Here is a 27,374-nt window from a genome sequence, read left to right as displayed (position 1 = left end):
TTTTACTCCCCCTCCGAAGGTGTGGCTGGCAAATCAAACTTTGGAATGATGATATCGAAATACATTTCAAGTGCCATAACTTTTTAGGCTCGGTGAATTGTGTCTTTAGAATACACTCAAAATCCTCCCTGTTTGTCATACGAAGCGACCAAAAGAGATAGACTAGCAACCTGAAAATTTCGAAACGTCAACAACGCCTCATAGGGACTGGCCTCTCGGCGAAGACCTAGAGCTATCGAAAACAGACTACCCCTCCCCTCCTCATTAACGATAGCGAGGGTCTTCAAAAATGCTCGCTTTCTCCAATTCGAGGGGAAATTTCAACCTTATAAGTGAGATATTCTGGGACTAAGCCAAATAAGATGGTAGTACTTTGAAGAGTACACCTTCCCCTCTTGCAGTAATGCACTTTGTACTTTGAAAATCAGGTGGCAGCAAATGCGAAATTTAGGGGTTGTCTCTTCGATGCGCATAACGTGAGGGGGACCTTTGATCAAGCTTTCGCTCGTCAGTAGAAGAGCTATCTTGCTGATCGAACAGCAGATATGCAGAGCATAGCGTGCTCCGTGGCAATAGGGAATTTGCTATTGCGCTGGTCAGAGAAGCAAAAGATACCGCAACACGCAATGACTTTTGAAATGTATACCGCACCACGAAAGAACTTGCATTTCGTTGCAAATCCTTCGATGGTCCTGTGAAGGAAATCAACAGTCGACTTCGCATCCACGATAACGAATAACTGAAGAGGTGCCAAGAATACTTCACCATCCTGTGGGTGAAATGGCTAGTCGTAGCATGCGAATATGGACCGTTTTTCCAAGCATCATTCCGCTGTCAATCCAAAGCTTCAAGCCTTCGTTAACACTTGTCTGCGTCGTATCATCGGAGTACGTGACCTGATAATATGTCAAACAAAGGACTTGGTCAGCGCATATGCCTACCATCCGTACGCGATGTGATCGGAAGCTGAAAGTGACAGTGGATAGTTCACATAATGGAGGGCGACAATTGCATTGCTGTCTATGCGATGCAGTGGAATCAACTTTACCAAGATGGCGGGCGAGTGGATCGTCCCAAGGGCACATGGCGTAGAACAATAGAGGAGGAGTCCAGGCGTCTGGGGAAAGCTGAAGCGCATTTCGGGCAACCGGGAGCGACACTGCGTAGTTGACGCTGACGTACTTTTGATTAACTTGAATCAAACACTGAGGAAATGAATGACTCATTCAGATGAGAGCAACGGCTGTGGCAATACAGCACATCTGAGGAAATAAACCCCCAGATTGTCCTGTGGACAGGAAATTAAAAAATTGCTCCTGGAGAGCGAAAAATAAATTTCAGGTGAATTGCTTATTTGATACGCTGAACAAAGGCTTGAAAACTGCTCAACTCCACCGTGGCCAGACCTAGAACTGGAGTGAACCTCGCTTCCGAGAGAAACAAAGTCTAGGTCCTGAAAATCCGAAATTAGCTGCACCTTGAAAAAGACACCAAATTCATGTTAAACGGGAAGAAAACAAAGATCAAGTGATTTTTTTGCGAGACGGAATGAAAGACAAGAAAAAAGTAAAAAAAGTCGCAAATTTCTCGCCTCAATCATGGCCCCCCGGATCGTAAAAAGCAAACATTAATGTCTGGACCTTCGGAGTGTAGAATCCAAGTAACGAACACCAGGGGCCACATCCCACCCGCGGAGAGGAACTCTTCTGAGCGCAGAGCCACGATCTAGAGGGGAAAATCCATGACGGATTACATTCTCAGCCTGATTCATATTCAGACACCAATTGATTATGAGGTGCAACTTACAGGGCTCTCGTCTAACGTCGGGATCTGCTGCCTGCAATATGCAAAAACGACCCTATTTTTTCATGGTAGAAGTAACAGACTTGGAAAGACTAACATATGGCAGGCTCTGAATTTTGTTCTTCTATATATTTCCGCGTCCGGAGACTCAGAGGAAAGAGACTTCAAGCGAACCATCCAGACTGTTTAGTTCGTCCCTGGTTTGGCTTGCTAGTTTGGAATATGTCAATTCTGACCCTAAAGCTTCGATAGTTTGTTTACTGTCGGTCAAAATAGCTATACTTCGTTTAGGAGTTGACTTATACCTCAAGCCATCAAGCCACCCATATCGCCAGTTTCTCTTTCTAAAAGTCGCTGGCAATCACTCAATATGGTGTCCTAAACTTGCTGCACATCCAAAGTTTTTTACTATGCGAAGTTCCTTCCTAAGCGCACCCTATGTGCCACTTAGTTCATTGGAGATGTAGAAAATTCAAGATGTTGCTATGGTCGTAGGGCCTTCAAAAGAGAAGAATGGTCAATAAATGGCTACGAGTCTTTTCGGATTGCAGACCAGGTCAATCATAGGATAAGGATGGGGCGCAGATCCACTTGTCTGCGAGCGAGGGGAGACTTTGTCTTAGAGCAAGGGAGAACCAGATCGCCAATGCTGCGAAGAGGTTGCTAAAGACAATTGTACCTTCAGGCCAAGAAGACGGTATACAGGAGAAGCAAATCCAGGGGCAAAGAAGCACAGAATGTCATTGTATATCTTTGGCCCATGTGGTTAATGTATTTGTGTCCGTATGCGGATGGCACTTAGGTTTTCTTGTGAGTGTACACTGCCACATGCCCGCAACCATGTGTCTGCACACCAATGGACTGCATCACATACGTGGCACTGACACCAAACTTTATGTGCGGAATTTTTCTGCCGCAACTACCGTCGCGGTTGAAGATGCGCAATGATGTTTCTCCCCATAAAATTTCGAACAATCCGCTGGAATAATTCCAATTCCGTTTCCGCGAAAAAAAAGAAAAGTCAACTTTAGGTAATGATTATCCCTTTTTGGAGCACTAAATCGGAGCACCTTCAAGTCAACTACCCTGGACTACACTGGAAAGCTCCCTAATTTTAAAATCATCTTTAACTTTCCAATGCCCCTCAAACGCCTTGAATTTATTTGATAACGCTACTGTGCACCTTTTCGCTTCATACATTTTGCAAAACCTACTCCTGCACATAAAAAAGTTAACCAAGGTTGAGGAGTATGTTTTATGAAATGACCTCAACTTTTGACAACACGAGGTAAGACTAATTGAAAAAGTAACGGCAAAAACCAGTTATTGCAAGAAGAAAAAAAAGCGACATATCCTTTCCCATTGCAAATTCAATCTACATTGGTATACCGCCCCATTAATATAATATAATTTCATCCGTGTTCCAAGGCTACGCGTGAATTAAGCCATGTTAAGCCCAATGAGTTTCACAAATGTCCAAAAATGTAACCAGCTTTTGGGACAACTCCAATATAACGTTGAAATCATCACCTCCCTCGAGATAACATTCAAAATATTTCGAATTTGATAAAAGGCCGAATAATCTAGATCTCTCAATTAAGATACCACTTCAAATGGTTTTAATTTAATATGAATGATTCACATTATCAATTATTATCGAAATCAAGTACGTAATTCCTCGACAGGCCACCAAAATCCCCACCATTTTGCCAGTCTATCCCACCTAAAGATATTGGACTGTTAATTGTGAGAAAAAGACTTCAGTTTTGAACTTGAATTACAAGAAAGAGCAGGTATTCGGTGAACCTTAATAAAAAAAAATCTGCATAGATTAAAAATGATAATATCAGATACATCTACTGGTGCTATCGCAATTTGATAACAATCCAATTCAGATTACAAGTACCCCAAGTTCTTCGTTCTGAGTATATATATAATTTCCTGTCCCTGAAAAGCGCGTCAGTTATCTGCCGAAATCAAAAAAATGAAGTTGTGGTACGCCCTGCTTCTAGGCGCGTTCCTAGTCCTAGTCGAGTCGCGAAATCTGAATATATCCCCACGTATAAACGATGGATATACGGTTGTGGATCCTAAAAGTTTTCCCTCACAAGTGACTATACAAAATCGAATGACCAGTGGATCAGTGAAAATGTGTAGTGGATCAATCGTCACAGATCGTTTTGTTCTCACATCCTTTTATTGTACACAAGATGTAAAAACATTTGATTTATACTTCGGATTGATGTACCTCAATCAAACTGAAAGTGCGAATAAGATGGAAGTGGCAGCAGATGCAGTGATACCTTATCCGATATTGGTCAATGATGTCGCTCTAATCCGTTTACCGAAACCTTTAGAATTGAGTGACCTAGTCAAACCAATCAAACTAGCAGATACCACGCCGTCATCGGGAACGTTTGCAGTCATGGCCGGTTTCGCCTCAGGATACAACAACCTCAAGTACGGTTTCTTTCGATTAGAAGAACAGGCTTTATGTGCTGATGCCTATCCGAACAAATTTGACAAGTACAACCAAATCTGTACAACAGGATGGACAAATCCAAATCAGAGACCATGCAAAAACAACGAAGGTGGAGGTTTGATCGTTGGTTGGCCAGAACATCCAGAATTAATTGGTATATTCTCGAGCCCAAATACCTGCAGCGGAACATCGCCAGCAATGTATGCTAATGCTGTCAAATATAAATTTTGGATGGACAATATAATCGCAAATTTCCCAGAGGAAACTACAACCACAGAACCACCCACTACTACTGCTGAGACAACTGTTCCAACTGAAACCACCACTGAAAGTTCTCCTAGCCCACCAGCAACAACCACAGATGCCGGGACCACAGCGAGTGACACAACTGAGTCCCAAACTGAAACAACCACTACCCAACAGGAGACAACAGACAAAACAACGACTGATCCGGCAACTCAAACAACCACGGAAGTGGCATCAGAAGCAACTGAACCAGTCACAGATGAAACCACCACTGAGAATTCAACAGGTGAAACAACAACCCAAACTGCAACAGTTGAAACCACCACCGAAGGCGAAACAACTGAACCAGTAACAGATGAAACAACCACAAGCAGTGAAACTACTGGACCAACTGAGCCTCCCACAGGTGAAACAACTACTGAAAATGGAACAACAGAGCCTGAAACAACCGAACCAGTCACAGACGAAACCACCACTGAGGCTTCGACAGGCGAAACAACCACTCAAACTGCAACAACGGAACCTGCAACAGTGGAAACAACTACTGAAGGTGAAACAACCGAACCAGTAACAGATGAAACTACCACAAGCAGTGACACTACACCAACTGAGCCTTCCACAAGTGAAACAACTACCGAAAGTGGAACAACAGAGCCTGAAACAACCGAACCAGCCACAGACGAAACCACCACTGAGGCTTCAACAGGTGAAACAACCACTCAAACTGCAACAACGGAACCCGCAACAGTTGAAACAACTACTGAAGGTGAAACAACCGAACCAGTAACAGATGAAACAACCACAAGCAGTGAAACTACTGGACCAACTGAGCCTTCCACAGGTGAAACAACTACCGAAAATGAAACAACAGAGCCTGAAACAACCGAACCAGCCACAGAAGAAACTACCACTGAGGCTTCAACAGGTGAAACGACCACTCAAACTGCAACAACGGAACCTGCAACAGTTGAAACAACTACTGAAGGTGAAACAACCGAACCAGTAACAGATGAAACAACCACAAGCAGTGAAACTACTGGACCAACTGAGCCTCCCACAGGTGAAACAACTACCGAAAATGGAACAACAGAGCCTGAAACAACCGAACCAGTCACAGACGAAACCACCACTGAGGCTTCAACAGGCGAAACAACCACTCAAACTGCAACAACGGAACCCGCAACAGTTGAAACAACTACTGAAGGTGAAACAACCGAACCAGTAACAGATGAAACAACCACAAGCAGTGAAACTACTGGACCAACTGAGCCTCCCACAGGTGAAACAACTACTGAAAATGGAACAACAGAGCCCGAAACAACCGAACCAGTCACAGACGAAACCACCACTGAGGCTTCAACAGGCGAAACAACCACTCAAACTGCAACAACGGAACCTGCAACAATTGAAACAACTACTGAAGGTGAAACAACCGAACCAGTAACAGATGAAACAACCACAAGCAGTGAGACTACACCAACTGAGCCTTCCACAGGTGAAACAACTACCGAAAATGGAACAACAGAGCCTGAAACAACCGAACCAGCCACAGATGAAACTACCACTGAGGCATCAACAGGTGAAACAACCACTCAAACTGCAACAGTTGAAACAACTACTGAAGGTGAAACAACCGAACCAGTAACAGATGAAACAACCACAAGCAGTGAGAATACACCAACTGAACCTTCCACAGGTGAAACAACTACCGAAAATGGAACAACAGAGCCTGAAACAACCGAACCAGTCACAGATGAAACCACCACTGAGGCTTCAACAGGTGAAACACCCACTCAAACTGCAACAGTTGAAACAACTACTGAAGGTGAAACAACCGAACCAGTAACAGTAACCAGTGAGACTACACCAACTGAGCCTTCGACAGGTGAAACAACTACCGAAAATGGAACAACAGAGCCTGAAACAACCGAACCAGCCACAGAAGAAACCACCACTGAGGCTTCAACAGGTGAAACGACCACTCAAACTGCAACAACGGAACCTGCAACAGTTGAAACCACCACCGAAGGCGAAACAACTGAACCAGTAACAGATGAAACAACCACAAGCAGTGAAACTACTGGACCAACTGAGCCTCCCACAGGTGAAACAACTACCGAAAATGGAACAACAGAGCCTGAAACAAACGAACCAGTCACAGACGAAACCACCACTGAGGCTTCAACAGGCGAAACAACCACTCAAACTGCAACAACGGAACCAGCAACAGTTGAAACAACTACTGAAGGTGAAACAACCGAACCAGTAACAGATGAAACAACCACAAGCAGTGAAACTACTGGACCAACTGAGCCTCCCACAGGTGAAACAACTACTGAAAATGGAACAACAGAGCCTGAAACAACCGAACCAGCCACAGAAGAAACCACCACTGAGGCTTCAACAGGTGAAACGACCACTCAAACTGCAACAACGGAACCTACAACAGTTGAAACCACCACCGAAGGCGAAACAACTGAACCAGTAACAGATGAAACAACCAGAAGCAGTGAAACTACTGGACCAACTGAGCCTCCCACAGGTGAAACAACTACTGAAAATGGAACAACAGAGCCCGAAACAACCGAACCAGTCACAGACGAAAGCACCACTGAGGCTTCAACAGGCGAAACAACCACTCAAACTGCAACAACGGAACCAGCAACAGTTGAAACAACTACTGAAGGTGAAACAACCGAACCAGTAACAGATGAAACAACCACAAGCAGTGAGACTACACCAACTGAGCCTTCCACAGGTGAAACAACTACCGAAAATGGAACAACAGAGCCTGAAACAACCGAACCAGCCACAGAAGAAACCACCACTGAGGCTTCAACAGGTGAAACGACCACTCAAACTACAACAACGGAACCAGCAACAGTTGAAACCACCACCGAAGGCGAAACAACTGAACCAGTAACAGATGAAACAACCACAAGCAGTGAAACCACTGGACCAACTGAGCCTCCCACAAGTGAAACAACTACCGAAAATGGAACAACAGAGCCTGAAACAACCGAACCAGTCACAGACGAAACCACCACTGAGGCTTCAACAGGCGAAACAACCACTCAAACTGCAACAACGGAACCAGCCACAGTTGAAACAACTACTGAAGGTGAAACAACCGAACCAGTAACAGATGAAACAACCACAAGCAGTGAGACTACACCAACTGAGCCTTCCACAGGTGAAACAACTACCGAAAACGGAACAACAGAGCCTGAAACAACCGAACCAGCCACAGAAGAAACCACCACTGAGGCTTCAACAGGTGAAACGACCACTCAAACTGCAACAACGGAACCTGCAACAGTTGAAACCACCACCGAAGGCGAAACAACTGAACCAGTAACAGATGAAACAACCACAAGCAGTGAAACTACTGGGCCAACTGAGCCTCCCACAGGTGAAACAACTACCGAAAATGGAACAACAGAGCCTGGAACAACCGAACCAGTCACAGACGAAACCACCACTGAGGCTTCAACAGGCGAAACAACCACTCAAACTGCAACAACGGAACCTGCAACAGTTGAAACAACTACTGAAGGTGAAACAACCGAACCAGTAACAGATGAAACAACCACAAGCAGTGAGACTACACCAACTGAGCCTTCCACAGGCGAAACAACTACCGAAAATGGAACAACAGAGCCTGAAACAACCGAACCAGTCACAGAAGAAACCACCACTGAGGCTTCAACAGGTGAAACGACCACTCAAACTGCAACAGCGGAACCAGCAACAGTTGAAACCACCACCGAAGGCGAAACAACTGAACCAGTAACAGATGAAACAACCACAAGCAGTGAAACTACTGGACCAACTGAGCCTCCCACAGGTGAAACAACTACCGAAAATGGAACAACAGAGCCTGGAACAACCGAACCAGTCACAGACGAAACCACCACTGAGGCTTCAACAGGCGAAACAACCACTCAAACTGCAACAACGGAACCTGCAACAGTTGAAACAACTACTGAAGGTGAAACAACCGAACCAGTAACAGATGAAACAACCACAAGCAGTGAGACTACACCAACTGAGCCTTCCACAGGTGAAACAACTACCGAAAATGGAACAACAGAGCCTGAAACAACCGAACCAGCCACAGAAGAAACCACCACTGAGGCTTCAACAGGTGAAACGACCACTCAAACTGCAACAACGGAACCAGCAACAGTTGAAACCACCACCGAAGGCGAAACAACTGAACCAGTAACAGATGAAACAACCACAAGCAGTGAAACTACTGGACCAACTGAGCCTCCCACAGGTGAAACAACTACCGAAAATGGAACAACAGAGCCTGAAACAACCGAACCAGCCACAGAAGAAACCACCAGTGAGGCTTCAACAGGTGAAACGACCACTCAAACTGCAACAACGGAACCTGCAACAGTTGAAACCACCACCGAAGGCGAAACAACTGAACCAGTAACAGATGAAACAACCACAAGCAGTGAAACTACTGGACCAACTGAGCCTCCCACAGGTGAAACAACTACTGAAAATGGAACAACAGAGCCCGAAACAACCGAACCAGTCACAGACGAAAGCACCACTGAGGCTTCAACAGGCGAAACAACCACTCAAACTGCAACAACGGAACCAGCAACAGTTGAAACAACTACTGAAGGTGAAACAACCGAGCCAGTAACAGATGAAACAACCACAAGCAGTGAGACTACACCAACTGAGCCTTCCACAGGTGAAACAACTACCGAAAATGGAACAACAGAGCCTGAAACAACCGAACCAGCCACAGAAGAAACCACCACTGAGGCTTCAACAGGTGAAACGACCACTCAAACTACAACAACGGAACCAGCAACAGTTGAAACCACCACCGAAGGCGAAACAACTGAACCAGTAACAGATGAAACAACCACAAGCAGTGAAACCACTGGACCAACTGAGCCTCCCACAAGTGAAACAACTACCGAAAATGGAACAACAGAGCCTGAAACAACCGAACCAGTCACAGACGAAACCACCACTGAGGCTTCAACAGGCGAAACAACCACTCAAACTGCAACAACGGAACCAGCCACAGTTGAAACAACTACTGAAGGTGAAACAACCGAACCAGTAACAGATGAAACAACCACAAGCAGTGAGACTACACCAACTGAACCTTCCACAGGTGAAACAACTACCGAAAACGGAACAACAGAGCCTGAAACAACCGAACCAGCCACAGAAGAAACCACCACTGAGGCTTCAACAGGTGAAACGACCACTCAAACTGCAACAACGGAACCTGCAACAGTTGAAACCACCACCGAAGGCGAAACAACTGAACCAGTAACAGATGAAACAACCACAAGCAGTGAAACTACTGGACCAACTGAGCCTCCCACAGGTGAAACAACTACCGAAAATGGAACAACAGAGCCTGGAACAACCGAACCAGTCACAGACGAAACCACCACTGAGGCTTCAACAGGCGAAACAACCACTCAAACTGCAACAACGGAACCTGCAACAGTTGAAACAACTACTGAAGGTGAAACAACCGAACCAGTAACAGATGAAACAACCACAAGCAGTGAGACTACACCAACTGAGCCTTCCACAGGCGAAACAACTACCGAAAATGGAACAACAGAGCCTGAAACAACCGAACCAGTCACAGACGAAACCACCACTGAGGCTTCAACAGGTGAAACGACCACTCAAACTGCAACAACGGAACCAGCAACAGTTGAAACCACCACCGAAGGCGAAACAACTGAACCAGTAACAGATGAAACAACCACAAGCAGTGAAACTACTGGACCAACTGAGCCTCCCACAGGTGAAACAACTACCGAAAATGGAACAACAGAGCCTGGAACAACCGAACCAGTCACAGACGAAACCACCACTGAGGCTTCAACAGGCGAAACAACCACTCAAACTGCAACAACGGAACCTGCAACAGTTGAAACAACTACTGAAGGTGAAACAACCGAACCAGTAACAGATGAAACAACCACAAGCAGTGAGACTACACCAACTGAGCCTTCCACAGGTGAAACAACTACCGAAAATGGAACAACAGAGCCTGAAACAACCGAACCAGCCACAGAAGAAACCACCACTGAGGCTTCAACAGGTGAAACGACCACTCAAACTGCAACAACGGAACCAGCAACAGTTGAAACCACCACCGAAGGCGAAACAACTGAACCAGTAACAGATGAAACAACCACAAGCAGTGAAACTACTGGACCAACTGAGCCTCCTACAGGTGAAACAACTACCGAAAATGGAACAACAGAGCCTGAAACAACCGAACCAGTCACAGACGAAACCACCACTGAGGCTTCAACAGGCGAAACAACCACTCAAACTGCAACAACGGAACCTGCAACAGTTGAAACAACTACTGAAGGTGAAACAACCGAACCAGTAACAGATGAAACAACCACAAGCAGTGAGACTACACCAACTGAGCCTTCCACAGGTGAAACAACTACCGAAAATGGAACAACAGAGCCTGAAACAACCGAACCAGCCACAGAAGAAACCACCACTGAGGCTTCAACAGGTGAAACGACCACTCAAACTGCAACAACGGAACCAGCAACAGTTGAAACCACCACCGAAGGCGAAACAACTGAACCAGTAACAGATGAAACAACCACAAGCAGTGAAACTACTGGACCAACTGAGCCTCCCACAGGTGAAACAACTACCGAAAATGGAACAACAGAGCCTGAAACAACCGAACCAGCCACAGAAGAAACCACCAGTGAGGCTTCAACAGGTGAAACGACCACTCAAACTGCAACAACGGAACCTGCAACAGTTGAAACCACCACCGAAGGCGAAACAACTGAACCAGTAACAGATGAAACAACCACAAGCAGTGAAACTACTGGACCAACTGAGCCTCCCACAGGTGAAACAACTACCGAAAATGGAACAACAGAGCCTGAAACAACCGAACCAGTCACAGACGAAACCACCACTGAGGCTTCAACAGGCGAAACAACCACTCAAACTGCAACAACGGAACCTGCAACAGTTGAAACAACCACCGAAGGTGAAACAACCGAACCAGTAACAGATGAAACAACCACAAGCAGTGAGACTACACCAACTGAGCCTTCCACAGGTGAAACAACTACCGAAAACGGAACAACAGAGCCTGAAACAACCGAACCAGTCACAGACGAAACCACCACTGAGGCTTCAACAGGTGAAACAACCACTCAAACTGCAACAACGGAACCTGCAACAGTTGAAACAACCACCGAAGGTGAAACAACCGAACCAGCAACAGAAGAAACAACGAATAATAGTGAAACTACTGAAGCTGTCACTGCGGAAACTACCACCGAAAACCCATCAACACCAGAAATAACCACTACAGAGAGTACGACTTCAAACACAACTGAGACTGTAACTGATGAAACCACTTCAGAGAGTGGAATAACAGAGCCTGTCACAGATCTATCCAGTACCGAAAGTTCGTCTACTGATGGGCACACAACCGGGTCTGCAACAGATGAAACTCCCGCGGAGAATTCTTCCCCATCAGAAGAGAATACTACGGAACCAACCACAGAAACTCCAAAGACCACACCAACGACAACTTCCCCTAAGCCTACTTACGTGACAGGTCCTTTGACACCATTGACCGATCGACTAATCAAGATGATAACTCCGCCAGTAATTAGACGGGCCGGATAGGCGGAGTCTACTCTTCTTCCCTATTTAACCATTATTTCGCATTGAAAGTATCTGTAGTAGTTATAGCAGGAAATATATTTAGTTAATAATCAAAGTGTTAAATTATTTTGTAAAATATAAGTTTATACAAATGTTATCTATGTGATTTTTTGGAGATTTAAAACTTAGGAAGTTAAACCTCCTTAGAATGCTGTAAGCAAAAAAATATATTTGCAATCAAATAAATAGATGAATAAATGAAACAAAAACCGTCGTTTCCTATTGCTAAGATGTTATTTTTACTGTATATACCGGTATTCCTGTTTGTCACTTGTCTCCTTCCTCCGTACTGGACGTCCCGGGCAAGAACAAGTGGTTCCCGAAACATCGGTATATGCAATAAAAGTAGATGCATTAGCGAGAGTAAACAGTGGTTATTTTATTTATTTATCTAAATATCTCAAAATATGGTCAATTGCTAGAGAGACTTGATTGCCCTAAAATTCTGTCAAACAAAAGGGCTCTTGATATAGTATTATTTGGTCATGAGTGAAAGAAGCAGAAAACCTAGAACTTCTTCGAACAAAGCATGTATAAATTGCTCAATGTCAGTGAAATAGTCTTCAACAGAAAACCAGTGTGCAAGGGGTTGAATGTTAACGGCAGGGTTCTCAGTAGTCAAAAGGGTGGAAGCGGCACTTCACCACTATCCGATGGAGTTCCAACTTTTGATACCTTGCGGAATCTGTCGTAACACGGATAGGGACTGCTCCTACAATCAGAAGCGAAATTATCTTTGCCATCACCGGACTCAAGTGGATTACCGCCACCGATCCTGACGATCTTCCATGGAACTCCTCTATGAGTCCCCAATCTTTACACAGTCCTGTATGACCACATTAACAACCTCCAGATCAGTTAACAGCGTGATCAGGGAATGTATTTGTTGTTCATTGACTGACTGGGGGCAGCATATTTCTTTTTGTTTTATTTTTAACTTTGGCCGTTCCCAAGGGGGATCGGCTCGCCGTGATCGGTTGCATTATTTTATTTTATCAAAGGTCTGAAGGGGATGTATTCGTGAGGCCTTCAAATCACCACCCAACATATCAAGCCACCGTTGTTTCGGCCGACCTTTTGGTCGCTTAACATCAACTTCGATGTTCAGATCAATCTTGGTGGGTAGATTCTCGCTAGCATGAGTTACATGACATACCATCGAAGACGCCTCTCTCGCAATTTTTCCACGACCAGTGCAAACCCATATCGATCGCAGATATCCACATTTCGAACGTGATCAAAGCGTGTCACGCCACTTGTCCAACATCTCCATCTCCATCACCGCAAGACGCCGTTAATTGTCTTTTATAGTCAAAAAAGCCCACGAACCCTCTTCCCGCCCAACCGAACCGAAGCGCGACAAACCTTAGGGTCGACTTAAGGCAACATCCAAAGGCCCGCATCACAGCGATAAACCGTTCCTAGACTTAAAAATAATCCAGGAAAGAAGGGATTTTGAATTCGACATCTACAGGAAACCGACCCACGTACACCTCAAACCACGATTTCCACCATAAGATGGCGGCATACAACTTTATGATTCACAGGATGGGCACAACACCGCTCAATGAGGAGAGAAGAAATAAAGAAATGAACTACATACTGGATACAGCCAAGAAAAACGGATATAACAAGAACCTCATCGAAAACCGAATCAAAAAGAAACTATGCCCATGCCTCAAGACAGCAATCTTCAAGACTCTTCCATAAGATGAACACAGAACCTAGATAATGGATAACATAACTTACTCGGGTCGGACGTTGAACATCAAAAGGCGGCTACATAAACGTAGATTTCCGGATCACCTCAACCAGCCGATTATAGCTACAATCAGTCAAGGACAAAAAAAAAGTACGGAAAAAAGTGGCATTTGTAAGATTTCCTGCCCAGAATGCGACAAGATTATGTAGTGCAAACAAAACGGCTAGTTCACACCAGGGTGTTAGAACACTTAAAGGAGGTCCCACACATAAGGTCCGCAGTTACCAGACATATAATAGAGCAGGGGCATCGTTTGTCGTTGGACAACGCCAATATCTTGAAGGAAGTGACCGACGTTAGGAGACTAGACTCCTACGAGTCTCCACATCTCGAAAATATTTTTCACCATTCGACCTAGCGTAAATCTACAGGACTCACGTTAGACCTAAACTCGAATTCAACTCTCACCTTTGGGCGGGTGCAGGCATAACTGCACTATCTGCTCTTGATAGAGTTCAACGAAGAACTTTTAAACTCATCGGTGATGTGAGCTTTACATCACAAATTAACCCCTTAATCCCAGACGAAATGTTGGATGTCTTTCTCTCCTCTATCGCTATTATAACGATTACTGTTCCCACGAAATATCAGGTCTTATCCCTTGTATAGCCTCTCCCAAACGCAACACCCGCCTATGTAGCCGCTTCCATCCCCATACTCTAAGGGTCAGTGCAGTCGCACCGTGAAATACCATGAATCCTACTTATCTCGAACTATACGAATTTGGAACTGTCTGTCTTCCCTTCTGACTACAACATACAGATGTTTAGCCAAAGAGTGCACCGCCATTTCCTTCACGCTAAACCCCTTCCCCATTTCCATCCCTAAATTCTTTCCCGCTCACCAAGGTTGTACTATAGCTTCATATCCTGAACTTTGGCATCATCATAAAAAAAAAACCCCAAAATTATATGCCTGCCCGGGCCCACGATAAAATGAGAAAAGCTAGTCCGGAATAACTGGTCATACTCTGGGTTCCTGGGCATAGCAGAAATTTTTACAACAAAATGGAGGATAAGGCCGCCAGACGAGCAAGAACAACCGGCAGCACGACTCCCCCTCCTTATGCTTTTTCTGATGTCTAGCAATTAGCACGTAGCAACATTCTTTCTGAGTAGAACAAGGCTTTCAAAATCGCTTCCTTAAATAAAGATAATTTGTTCTATCGTATCTTCTTCCCTGACACCCCGTCAAGCTCTGGTTTCAGGATATGCCCCCAACACGGGTGAAGTGAAGACCCTAAACAAAATAGTCTCTAATTTTTCCTTTTGTTAACCCTTCCTAGCAAAGATCGGCGTGGCTCCTACCCCGGTTTGTGATAACTGTGGTGTGAACGAGACGAATGATCGCAATGATCTTGTTTGGATTAACCGTCGCAACCCCTACTTGATCTGCCCAGTTTTATAAAAGAAGCTGAAATCAAACTCTAGTTTCGCTCTTCCTTCTTCTGCTCATGTTTTTCCTCTCCCTCCTTCCTCTATATCTAGCCGAACCCTTCCGTTTTTCATTTTGTTTCGCTTTTACAGTAGCTTTTGCGTGCTAAGTGTTTACTCCTAATAATCACATACCAGAGTCGCACAACTCGGAGGGATCTCGCAGAACAAAAAAAAATCCGTAAATCGCCTATTCGATGACTTCCCGCCTACAGTATTCACAGGCTTAGCGAATCTGAGAACATTCTCCAGAGGTAGAGTGCAGATTTGTCATTGAAGAGAACGTTACCAACGTGTTTTCGTCTGAGGAGGCCGGGTAGCTGCATAAAAAGTGCAGCACCATCTCCTCCCCCTCCTCTCACTGACTGCACATAGCCGAAACCACCAGCCCAATATTCTCCATATGGTAGTTTATGGAGCAATGTTCCGTTAAAGGCCCTAATAGAGTTTTCACGTTCCACTCCTTAAGGGACAAAGGAAATGCCACTCTGGCTACCCGAAGTTCTTTGACAAGGATTTTCGGCTGCAGCCAAGAGTTCCAATTTCTTCACTCGGCTGCTTGAATCCTTGCAATTTCACCCTTCAGAGTAGACTTAACAGTGAATGGCGATATTCCAAAAGCCCCACCATTGCGGATTCAGACCCTCGGCGAGTCAGTCTGTCAGCCTCCTCATTACCAGCGATGTTTGAGTGCGCCGCCACCCATACCAGGAATGTTTCGTTCAGTCGGCCAAGTTCCAGCATATTATATTTCTTTGAAATGTGATCAAGGGCCCTATTTTTGTCATTATTTAAGACGATGGGAAATTAGAATTGGATATTTCTCTTTAAATTTTCGAGGTGGTACTGCAGTAGATATATTGTTTCCAGCATTACTTGAGTAGATACCACTGTAGAAGTACTTTTTGAGGCCTAGATTTATATAGAGGAATCATCCTGATTTTTCAGCATAGCAGCCCCCTCCCCTTTGCAATTAGTGACATTAATAATAATCGCGACCTTTCACTTGACACTCCAAGAGGCAATAAAAAAACACGATGTCACCAAACCCCATCCTCGCAACACCTCAAAGAGTAATTGCAGCGCTAACTGCAACTACTGTAGTTGCAACTTCGCACTCAACTAACAACCGGTAGTTGCCCCATAGTAACTACTGTAATTGTAGTTTCTTTCAACAACTTCAAGCTATTCAAAATAACTGAGTCACACCTAGCCAAACATTGTAGTCTAACCGCTCCACGTTCAACCCTATTTTGTATGAGTTAGCGCGTGTTCCCACAATATTTAACTCTAGAACTGTCCAAATAACCAGGCACAATGAGGCATTTGTGTAAACACACGCCATCTGTTGACCAATTTTTTTTTCTGGAATTTAGGAACTAGAAATATAGAATTCGAGCACAGATGAGAAAACTACAAACAACGTAATTAATTTCTTGAGGAAAGCCCCCCCAATTAGAATATTTGCACAACACGTTGCCAACCCGGCTCATAACCTCACATAAACACCGCACGCGGCCATGCCCACGTTGAAAAATCGATTGCTAGAAAACCACCTCAATACACGATTAAAACAAGAGTTTTACTCCATGAAAAGTAATTTATTCAAACGAGCAAATTTTGATTCGATTGATTACATTCTCTGGAGAGATATTAAGAAATCCGTACCCGTGAAAACCTGCAAAGCAAATAGGAATCATGTTAGAACCAAATGGAATTAAGGCAAATGGCGGAGGCCCTAGGGCAACTTACCTGGTACAATTTACTTGGACCTTGCACGCATCTTTCTGCGTTTACGCTTCAACCTTCGCATACGCTTCTTCCTCCACTGCAATTTAGAGAAATAAGAAAATGTTTAGACCTACGCAACCATATTTGCATCGGAAAACACCGAAAAGCACTGTCTTAACCATGCATCTTTGTACTGTTCCAGAGCACGTGAAACATTGAAAACTCAACAAAATCGATAAAAATTTAACTTTTATCCATCACCCACTTTAATTTAACTTGAAAATAAATAAATAAAATTCACTTCACTTAGTATTTACCTTAGCTCTCATGTTTTCAAGATGGGTTCAAAAAGGAGGATCCCAATGGACACCTACTTCTCGAGACGGACGTATAATGAAAGACCGAATTTACGTCGCTGAAAAGATAAATGCTACCAACTTGAAAGAGTATTTTGAATTTTGACGCATGTGCTTAACTGTAGGTGGCCTGCCGCCATCTTGATTTGAAAGATATCCACATTGGTTGGTGTCTAGGAAAAGCGGAAGTGAAAGAATACATGACTGACATTTGACAGTTACTTCCTTGGGAAGATAATCGTAAGAACTTAGCGACTTCTCAAAAAGTCCTGAGTGTAGTTAAAGCAAATTGCCAGAAACCGATAATGATGACTTGTATGTTTAGTTGAGACTGCTAGCTCTATATAAGACAGCAACCACTTACAATCACGAAAGGAAAATAGTGATAACTCCCCTCATCTGTTTATCCTTACAACGATTTGTCTATAGAATATCTGGCTACTCATTGCCAATATATTGCCTTAATTTCAAATGAAATGTATTCCCCACATAAATCTTCGAATAAGAGAAAATAAATACATTTCATCTTACGAAGTTTATCTTTATTATAAGGACAGCGTCTGCTACCCCAAAATGCTGAAATATGCAACAAAACAAATTATTTTCGCCCATAGAGTTAAGAAAAATCAATCTTTTACTGTTTCATCTTATTTTTACGAACTAATGAAAATTCCTGTTTTTCCTTTCAGACATTCTGTGTGGTATCGAAGCGTTTTCGAAAGAACTACATTCATCGATTTACTGGAACCAAAAGCCTTTTCTGTTTTCATCCGTGGAGTCCCACACGTCAATTATGTGTTTATATAGCAACGAACCAGTATTTTGACTATTGCGTAATGGCAACTATATTGCTCAATTGTGTCTTTCTGGCAATGACTGAAACGTTCGAGGAAGCCGAGTAAGTATTGAAGAAAATCGACTATCCTTGATGATAGAAAAATGTCTCAAATGGTATTAAGGAAAGAATCTGAAATCCAAACGCTAAGGATTTAATCTATAAGAAGGTTAATGGGACGTTGGAAAGTTGTGCCTAATTAAGATATTAGGATCCGCTAACTATAAAATAAGGTTACATGGTCGACATAGGTTGAAAATACCAGACACCCGGTCCCAAAGTTGAATATAGGCTTATAGGCATCTCCCATTCATGGGAAACAAGCAAGAACTTTTGGATCAAATAACCTCAAGAATGAAAAATTCCTAGAGTGGCTTAAGACGACAAAAGGCAAAACCTCTGGTGCCTCAGTAATAACCAAGCCAGAAGGGGTGGAAAATAAGGATTCCCCTGGATCCAGACTTTTATGGGGAGGTCTAAGTTGAAAATTCAGTGAAAAGGGATTATATGAGTCTCAGCATCATTTTTATCCCAGGCCCGTATAATTTTCACCCCGGGCCCGGACTTTCCCTCTACGACCCTGGTAATAGCACATCTATCGTTTATTTCATCAAATAGTACAAACCCAACTAGCGAGAACAAACATTTTTTTATTAATTTGTAAGGATCCGTACTGACTACCATGGGCTAGCTATTGTCAACCACGAGGAAAGAGTTAAACCCCACAGTTTGGCAAGGTGCGAAAAATCACTTTCAAACCCTTCTAAAACTTAAGCATAGCTCCTCCGATGTCCATGTTGTAATCGTATCTTAAATCCAACTGCCGCCAACTGGAACCGAATTAAAGAGCTGTTGGCTATATATTCCTGACAGGATATTAAGCGAATCTGATCAAAAATTACCTCTCAGAGAGGACTCTCTGGTATGGAACAGATGATAGACCCAAAGAATACGTTGACACAGCAGGGATACTACAGGGCTTGGTACTGAGTCCCCTGAAGTGGAAAATTATGTATAATGCGGTGCTTGCTCTTCCCATCCCAAAAGAGACTACAATTGTACATCCTGATAAAAGAAATGAGTGTGTTGTTTCATGCATGTCGTGGAAATGCACCAAGGTCCGAGGTGTATGATCTCAGACAACATAGATGGGACAAGTCTACGAAGGGTTGCTGGACGCGCAGGCTCATTCAGGTGGAACTTGAGCGAAAACACGAGAAGTCCAACTACCACATTCCCCAGAATCTGAATCAACCGTTGGAAACAAGTGTGAACCCGGAGATGCTGAGGTCGAAGATGCGAATTCCACAGCCATATATTCGCACGGCCGAACTGAAGCCTTAATAGGCCAACCAAAACCAAGTTAGAAAAAAAGGTAACAGAAGTAAAATCGAAACCACCGACCGACATGGAACCATCGATGACTAAACACATATTCGCTTAATTCAACCCTATTTCAAATGAAAACGTGTGTAATATTGTAATATTGTAATGTAATATTTTGGAGTGACCAACCATTTCTTGTCCAACGAGTCAAAATTGAACACGCTTCTTATCCAGAATTCTTACTGGCATCTTAGAAGATCCTTTTAAAGAGCTTTTCGAAAGAAATAGATCAAAACTCATGAGATCGGCATTGGCAGAAATGGAGGACGAACTAACTAAACTGAAGAAGCATCGAGGTTTTAAATGATTTTTCCCCAGATGACAAGACAGAATTGCAGAATGAACAATGAAGAAAAGCTCATCGAAGGTGCCAATTAGGCCACATCGAAAAAAGAGCTCTGACAATGCAGCGATGAAGGTAGGATTATTGGCCGACTACAGTGAAACTAAAATCATGATCTGAATAAGAAAATAGCTTCTAAGTAGGCAGAATAGTCTATACGACAATTTAGAGAATTTGGTAAATTTACGTATCTGGGATGCATGGACGGATGCATAAGAAATGCACGAAATAAAAAAAATTCAGATCGAAATACACAACAATGTGAAACTTCACGATATACGCAATATTACGATACAAAATTTGATCCTAAACTTCGGTTTCTAAAAATTTCTTAAGAAAGTTTCTCGGAGCAGTACGAGATGTAATATAAATTATATAATTAAAAAAGCCCACGAACCCTCTTTCCCGCCCAACCGGACCGAGGGGCGACCAACCTAAGGATAGGCTGAAGGCAACATCCAAAGGCCCGCATCATAGCGATGATGCGTTTCGACGCAAAGTGTGTGCGACCATGCGAAAATGTATTGCTACATCCCCGATTGTTGCAAACACTTCAGGCAGGGACGCGGTAGTTCAAAGCCACAAAGACATATAGTGTTCCGGTCCAACGGTACGGCTACATCGATTATGAAGCACGCTCGCTCTTCCTTGAGAAGCAGAACCAAATCGGATCTAATGTGATTAACACTGCGGTCGGTGGCAATAGTGTGTTATATTTCAACGTAGGGTAAAACCCGAACAACTGTCAGGAAAGAGACAGAGTGGGAGAAAGAACATTGGAGGCAATATATCAAGGAAGCGAAAGTTTGAATGTTTTTACCCATAAAAATTCGTCCACGCCCATTTACATATAATCCCCTTGGTTTACACTTATTGATATGTATAATAGAACTCAACTTCCGAAAATTCAGGAAAATTAATCAGATAGTCCAGGCTATTATGTCGGAATCATAAATATAAGAACTTCAGAATTATCCTAATTATCCTCCGTCGTGAAAAGCTCAGTCCTATAGTCGACAAAAAACCCCACTGAAGACTCAAATGAAGATATCCGTGATGGGTTTGCACGGATCGTGAAAAAACTGCGAAAGAGGCGATGGTACGTAATCCGCAATAAAAGGACACTTGCCAATATTGGTCTGAACATCGAAGTCGAAGGTAAGCGACCAAAAGGCCGGCCGAAACAACGGTGGCTTAATACGCTAGATGAGGATTTGAAAGCCTCACGATTGCATCCAGGTCAGGCTTTTGCTAGAACCAATGGCGAAATCGATCATGACGAGCCGACCCCGCTTTTGAACGGAACAAAGATTGAAGAAAAAGAAGTTTTGGCAAAAAGGGGCTGTACTTAAGTGTATCTCACATGATAGAAAAACGGCTTCAAATCTAAGAACTTTCCAGCTGATCGTATTTTTTATCCTTCATTTAGAATTAGAGACAATATATAACATATTCTAATATAATCCTTTTATCTTTTCTTTTCAGATATATTTTTTTGGCAATATATACATTAGAAATGATAATAAAAATAGTAGCCAAAGGTTTCTTGTTAAATAAATACACATATTTAAGAAATCCATGGAATTGGTTAGATTTCATTGTTATCGCAAGTGGTTATGCAACAATTGGCATGGAAGTTGGCAATTTAGCTGGATTGCGTACATTTCGTGTATTAAGAGCTCTTAAGACTGTTTCCATAATGCCCGGTAAGTAGAATTCAATTGAAATAATTCGTTTCTAGTTCAAAACAAGATACGCATTCTATATGGTTGTTGTGGGTCCCCATGTGGGTCATAGCATCTCAACTACGACTCCACTGTCATGGACTAACCAATTTTGTTTATTTTCAGGTCTAAAAACTATTATTAATGCTTTATTACATTCGTTTAGACAATTAGCTGAAGTTATGACTTTGACTATATTTTGTTTAATGGTATTCGCGTTATTCGCTCTACAGGTAAAGATTTAAGATAATTCAAGAATAATTTTGCAGAGAACTGAAGTAGTTGCAATATATATTTTGAATTTAATTCCTTCTCTTTCAGGTTTACATGGGCGAACTTAGGAATAAGTGCGTAAAAAATCTTCCAAATGATTGGGTGAATGTGACAAAAGATGAATGGCAGAGGTAAATTCTAGCTTTTACACCATATACTGAGTGATAATTCTCAATTCTCCTAACTCGTATGTGATGCTCAGTTTAAAAATAAATAGGTCTAAATTCCAGGCAGTCTGATGGTTGAATTGGACCCGTTTAAATGGTATCAAAAGCCACAAGATACACATACGCTTAAATGTTATAAAAAGATATAAGATGCATGCCGGTGGCGGTGTGATTTTATTACAATGACCGCACTAAAAGGTTCATGTGAATGCAGGAAATAATTCAATCATCGCTATCTACTGATAGTCCTTATAACTCCCAAGCGTGTCCTTGATCTTTTAGATACTTTGCCCTTTCTTCTAGTATGCAGAGTGGTCTTAATTTAGGAATTGACAGCCAGAGCATTACCGAGCGTGATTAGCCTCGGTGAAAGTCGTCTGGGGAGGACCTATGAAAAAAGGAAAGAATAAAAGAGAGCGGGGAAGCGTAATGGTTGCCAGGCAAATTGCTGTGACACGTAGTACCTCCGCTCCATCAACTAGGCGTTACTTGCGGCCAGATTTTGTATCAGCGGATCACGGTGGGACAACCACTGGTGCATTACAGTTTTATCATATGCGGGTCTTATGGGAAAAACCCCAGAAAGGGCATAGAAGAGATTCAGCCTTCTGTATTTAACCATGCGCTTCCCGAAGATGTTTTTTTCGAAGCTTTGGAGGGCTTCAACTACGTTGGGGAACATGGTAGTCCATAGGTCAAAGTCAGTTGAATTATGGTTTTGGACATGAGGATTTTAGTGACAGGGAACAGGCCTCGAGAAGAAAGGAGGCTTTGACTATAGACAATCTGATATTTAAGTTTGTTATTTAGAGAGATTCCCAAGTATTTAATGTTTGATTTCTATGTGAGCATATAATTGGAAATGTGTAGTTGAAGGATTTTATTTTCTAGCACTGTGCGTCTGTGGCTCTTCCTGCTGAGGTTTCTGAAGCAAATGACCACAGATTTATGCTAATTAATAGTGAGAGTACACCGATTGAAATATGATATGATCCTATTGGTCAGAGAGACAGACTAAGGTGGACCTGGGTCCATTAGTGTACAAGATGATGTCGTTCGCGAAGAGGATCCCTCTGGATATGGGAAGTCCATTGTCGCCTAGAAGAGAACTGGCATGGGAGAGAAATTTACGAGAAGTGTATGTCGGGGAAGAAGATGTTAAAAAGTTTAGGGCCTAGGATGGAATTTTGTGGGACTCTTGATTCTACAGGAAAGTCGGTGGACCGAAGTTCGTCGGAGCGCACCTGATAGGTTCTATTGGAGAGGAAATTTACAAGTATTCTAAAAAACAGGAGGGAGTAATTAGTCTGACCCTCTTTCCAGACTTAAACTCAAAACATAGTGGAGCAGCGAGCAAAGTCACAATAATAGCGGCGAACCAAGCGTTGAGAAGAAACAAAGGGTGCTCACCGCTCGACAATGCGCAGTGCCATATGACGTCTTGTGTTTGTTTTCGCCACTTTGCTCCTCAGTTCACTACGTTTTGAGTCTTAATCGAGTGCCTTTTCAAGGTCTAAGACGCAGGCCACAGTGCATTCTCTGCTCTCCAGATGATTGAGGATGTGGCCTTGTAGATAGAGGATTGCCTGTTTAGTGGATCTGAAGTTGCCATAGCCGAATTGCCTTTGTGGAATGAAAGAGGAGTAGTGCCTGTTGAGGTGGATTAATAATTTTTGTTTGAAGATTTTTCCAATATTGACTACACGAGAGATCGGACTCATATTTTTGAGGTCACCAGAGCAACCCTTCTTAAATGTCAGCAGCGCGGATTCTTAGATTACATGGAAGTGCACTGATAATAGGCGCGTGTAGGATGAGTTAGAGATACCGTCTGGACCAGTTGAATTTTTAAAGAAAAGAGTGAGATTCTCATAATGTTGGCCGAACCGCTGAAGGAAAAACAGGCATAGAAAGGAGCCTTCCATACCCACCCTTTTTTCCTTGACAGCAGTGACGACTTCTAAGTACCATATAAGGTCCGCGGGTGACCTGGTTCTGAATAAGTTGCTGAAAGAGGTTACGCAGGCGAATATTTTCTCTGGGGAGTGAAACTAAAAATTGGCAATTTTTATCGGGGAGTAATTGACAGTAGCCAGAGTGGATTTGTTCCTTCCAGACAGTTGATTAATTAATTGATTAATTAATTATCGAAAAAACTTGAAGGCCCGTTTTAAGGGACTTAAAAATTTTCTTGTAGGAAGTATTCAGTTGGGGTTTAATAGCGCTCATAATTCTGCAGGAAGAAGACGATAGTCGGCATTATGTTACGTTGTCGGTGAAATAATCGTTTCCTCCACTGGGTCTGCTCCTGTCGTGGATTTAGAAGAGGGTTGAGGGGAAAAGGTAACCATACTCTTTTTCGGGAATATATTTGTCGATTGAAATTGAAGGCAGAATTGATTTTCCTGATGTAAGTGGCTAGCTTCTCATTGGTATGGATACGGCGTTTAGTCAGGGGAAAGCCCATCACACCGGATAAGTTGCGTTGGAAAGCGTCCCAATTTATCAGCTTAAATGGCCTGCATTTTTACGGGCAGGTTTGCGTTTTGATAGGCTGAGGACCTGATGGTCAAAATCAGCTGCCATTGAGGAACAGCTAGTGACACAAGCTGAAAGGTTAAACGAGATTATAATGCCGTCTGGGAAGGATGATCCCCAAGGAAAGATTGGGACCCCCGGATTAATAATGTCTGCACTGAGGAATGAGTTTGAATGGAACCAATCGAAGAGAGCTTTACCGTTGTCGTTATTAACTTAATCGTCCCAAGTTATATGGGACCTGCGTCACGCGGGAAGTAGAGAGAGCTGATTAAGACTCAAAGGACGTGACCACTTCTGACAGATAGTCTAACGACTGCTAACAGGCAGTTTAAAGCAAGTGAATCCGCTGGGATAATTTTTGCTCTTAGTCCCGATTTGGCTAGGATGACTGTGTTTCTGCCCGCGCTATTGCGGAACGTAATATGCTCGGAAATACGTACTTTGACGTTGGGAGCTACCCCAAACCAGGTTTTGTTTAGAAGTTGAAGATGGGAATCGGTGTCTTCAAGAAATTTGTAAAGAGCCAGACGTTCATCGTTTGAAATGAACAAGTTAGCGGGGTGAGTGTGAGCACCTTCATTTTGGTTATTTAGTAACTTGAAGGGGAATTGTAAGTACGCTTCGGGTTGTCTTCAGGAGGGAGTCGAAGGTAGTTCTGATTGAAGGCAGAGATGGTGATCCAGAGGAAGGAGAATGGCATGTTGAAAAGGGGCTTATTTTCCACGAAAAAACCTTTGGGGATGGAGGAGAGTAGAGGGATGAATTGCAATTGCAGCGTAACAAGTGATCAGTGAGGCAGGGGTAATCCGACTGGAATGACGCGGAAAACCTAATGGAGAGGCGCGAACTGGGGAGTGTTTATCTAGAAGGAAAAGAACGGAGAGAATTGCCTTTAGCAATCTACATTTCAGATTGTGGCTACAATTTGCAGATACGTGGCCAAATTGTTGCAGTTGACGCACTGAGTGACAACCACCTTCCTGGATTTCTTCCAGCTGATCCGTTGATGTACCATAGAAAGGTTTTTAGTTTGGAAACTTTGGTAGCATCTGCCTCCGAACTGAGAGTTACACGAAAAAGGCTAAGGTTGATATCGTTGGCGGGGGTGGAGAGCCTCGAGACCCGAATCGGTGTAACCTAGATTGAATCCCTAATATCCGCTGCCACGTCGTCAGCGCCAATGTCGTGAGGGGAGATTCCTCCAAGTATGAGGATTGGCTTCCTCTTATCCTTAGTGGTGTAGGAATGACTTTCTAATTTTGAAATTTTAATAAAGTGAGAGTCTTTCTTGTGCGTGACAAAACAGTTCAGTCAGTCGCAGACAGGTTAGTGATCTCGAATCTAGGTTCCCAATAACTAAACCCAATGCCCTGGCAGTCAAACCGTACAGAAATATTGGCGGGAGGAGACGAACTTTGTTACTATTCTTATTGTACGGCGGCTGATTCGTCTGAGTTCGATGTTCCGGGGCGTGCATGGTCAACTTCGGGGCGGCGCTTTAAGCGCAAAAGCAATGTCTATAACAGAAAAATATTCTGATCGTTCCTAATAGAATGATTGACTAACAAATACAATCCAGACTCATCAATAAGGATGCACATATCTGAGGTCATATCGTTGTGATGTTAGAACTGACTTGTGCGATGGTAGGCTCATAAACACCATATAAAATCACAGTTTCTCAAATGGGGGAACACTCTGTGAAGTCGTAAAAGTAGATGACATGATCTCGCTTGAAAGCATTGGGACAAAATCTCAAACTCTACCATCAGAGATGCATAAACAGAAGTAGCTAATAAAACTTGAAAATATATCCTGAAAAAGATACATAAAGTGCAGATTAATTAAATAATACACGAAATATTAACTAAATAATTATATTTTTTCACAATTTTTATACAGTTGGATAAATGATACGGATAATTGGTTGTTTAATGACGATGAAATGCCAATGTTATGTGGTAATTTAACAGGAGCGAGGCATTGTCCAGCAGGTACAATAATATTTTATATTATATTCTGTGACTCTCCATACAATTCCAATCATTTAAGGTCACACATGTCTCTGCGTTGGTGAAAATCCAAATCATGGCTACACGAATTTCGATAATTTCATGTGGTCTATGCTAACAACATTTCAACTAATTACGCTTGACTATTGGGAGAACGTTTATAACATGGTAAGTAAGTTAGGTTAGAGTTCGACTTCGTCAATGCTTAGACTATTTCATTATCATGAATCTAAAATAAATGCAAGAAAGATTGAATAGAAAAAAAAATATTTCGTAAATACCATGCTTCGGGAGTCAGTTGGTCGTGTTATTAATGTGCATTTTTATTTCATCAACTATGATTCGCGAACCAGTTTTCGGTTAAAAAGGTGTGTAATTCTTCGAAAACCAATAGTTGGTTTTGCGAGTTTTTCTTTATTAATCCTTCAACAATTGTTCGGTTCATTTGTTCGAGTTTTTCTTCATTACTTCTGGAGGCACCAGTAGTCTGCTTCATTAATGGGAATTCCTTTTCGGGAGTTGATGGTTCGTATTACTAGTACGAGCTCTTCT

The 27,374-nt window shown here is 42.9% G+C and overlaps 2 protein-coding genes and 1 long non-coding RNA gene across 13 annotated transcripts in view; 2 read left to right on the top strand and 1 right to left on the bottom strand.

Annotated features, from left to right (window-relative positions):
- The window catches only part of LOC119659681 (sodium channel protein 60E), a 96,957-nt gene that overhangs the window by 48,627 nt on the left and 20,956 nt on the right, over nt 1-27,374 (top strand). For all 5 annotated transcript variants that reach the window (XM_038067909.1, XM_038067908.1, XM_038067906.1 and 2 more), the window contains exons 4-9: nt 18,231-18,439; nt 21,591-21,811; nt 21,956-22,062; nt 22,151-22,233; nt 26,713-26,804; nt 26,863-26,990. In XM_038067909.1, coding sequence (XP_037923837.1) covers nt 18,231-18,439; nt 21,591-21,811; nt 21,956-22,062; nt 22,151-22,233; nt 26,713-26,804; nt 26,863-26,990 — 840 coding nt within the window. The remainder of the gene's footprint in view (nt 1-18,230; nt 18,440-21,590; nt 21,812-21,955; nt 22,063-22,150; nt 22,234-26,712; nt 26,805-26,862; nt 26,991-27,374) is intronic.
- LOC119659682 (mucin-2-like) lies at nt 3,584-12,356 on the top strand. Of its 7 annotated transcripts, none has more exons than XM_038067915.1 (3): nt 3,584-5,954; nt 6,156-6,356; nt 6,780-12,356. In XM_038067915.1, the coding sequence occupies exons 1-3, from the start codon at nt 3,788-3,790 to the stop codon at nt 12,218-12,220; spliced, it is 7,809 nt and encodes a 2,602-aa protein (XP_037923843.1). In that variant the 5' UTR covers nt 3,584-3,787; the 3' UTR covers nt 12,221-12,356. The 7 variants fall into 7 exon arrangements, with proteins under 7 accessions (XP_037923843.1, XP_037923841.1, XP_037923839.1 ...); XM_038067913.1 differs by having other exon boundaries at nt 6,111-6,356; XM_038067916.1 differs by lacking the exon at nt 6,156-6,356 and having other exon boundaries at nt 3,585-6,026; nt 6,417-6,971; nt 7,392-12,356.
- On the bottom strand, nt 17,035-17,658 carry LOC119659687. The gene is made up of 3 exons (XR_005250362.1): nt 17,503-17,658; nt 17,207-17,282; nt 17,035-17,132 (listed from the first exon to the last, which is right to left on the bottom strand). It is a non-coding gene; the product is annotated as an uncharacterized LOC119659687 (long non-coding RNA).

Source organism: Hermetia illucens, chromosome 6 (genome assembly GCF_905115235.1).
Source record: "Hermetia illucens chromosome 6, iHerIll2.2.curated.20191125, whole genome shotgun sequence".
Classification (NCBI taxonomy): domain Eukaryota; kingdom Metazoa; phylum Arthropoda; class Insecta; order Diptera; family Stratiomyidae; genus Hermetia; species Hermetia illucens.
The sequence above is the reverse complement of the archived record's forward strand: the minus strand, read 5'-3'. Positions and strand labels throughout refer to the sequence as shown.

Excerpts from the sequence above, each read along its gene's own strand:
- LOC119659682 (XM_038067910.1), top strand. The coding sequence starts at position 3,788 with ATGAAGTTGTGGTACGCCCTGCTTCTAGGCGCGTTCCTAGTCCTAGTC. Across the intron at positions 6,027-6,416 it reads ACCAACTGAGCCTTCCACAG|GTGAAACAACTACCGAAAAT; the intron begins GTGAAACAACTA and ends AGCCTTCGACAG.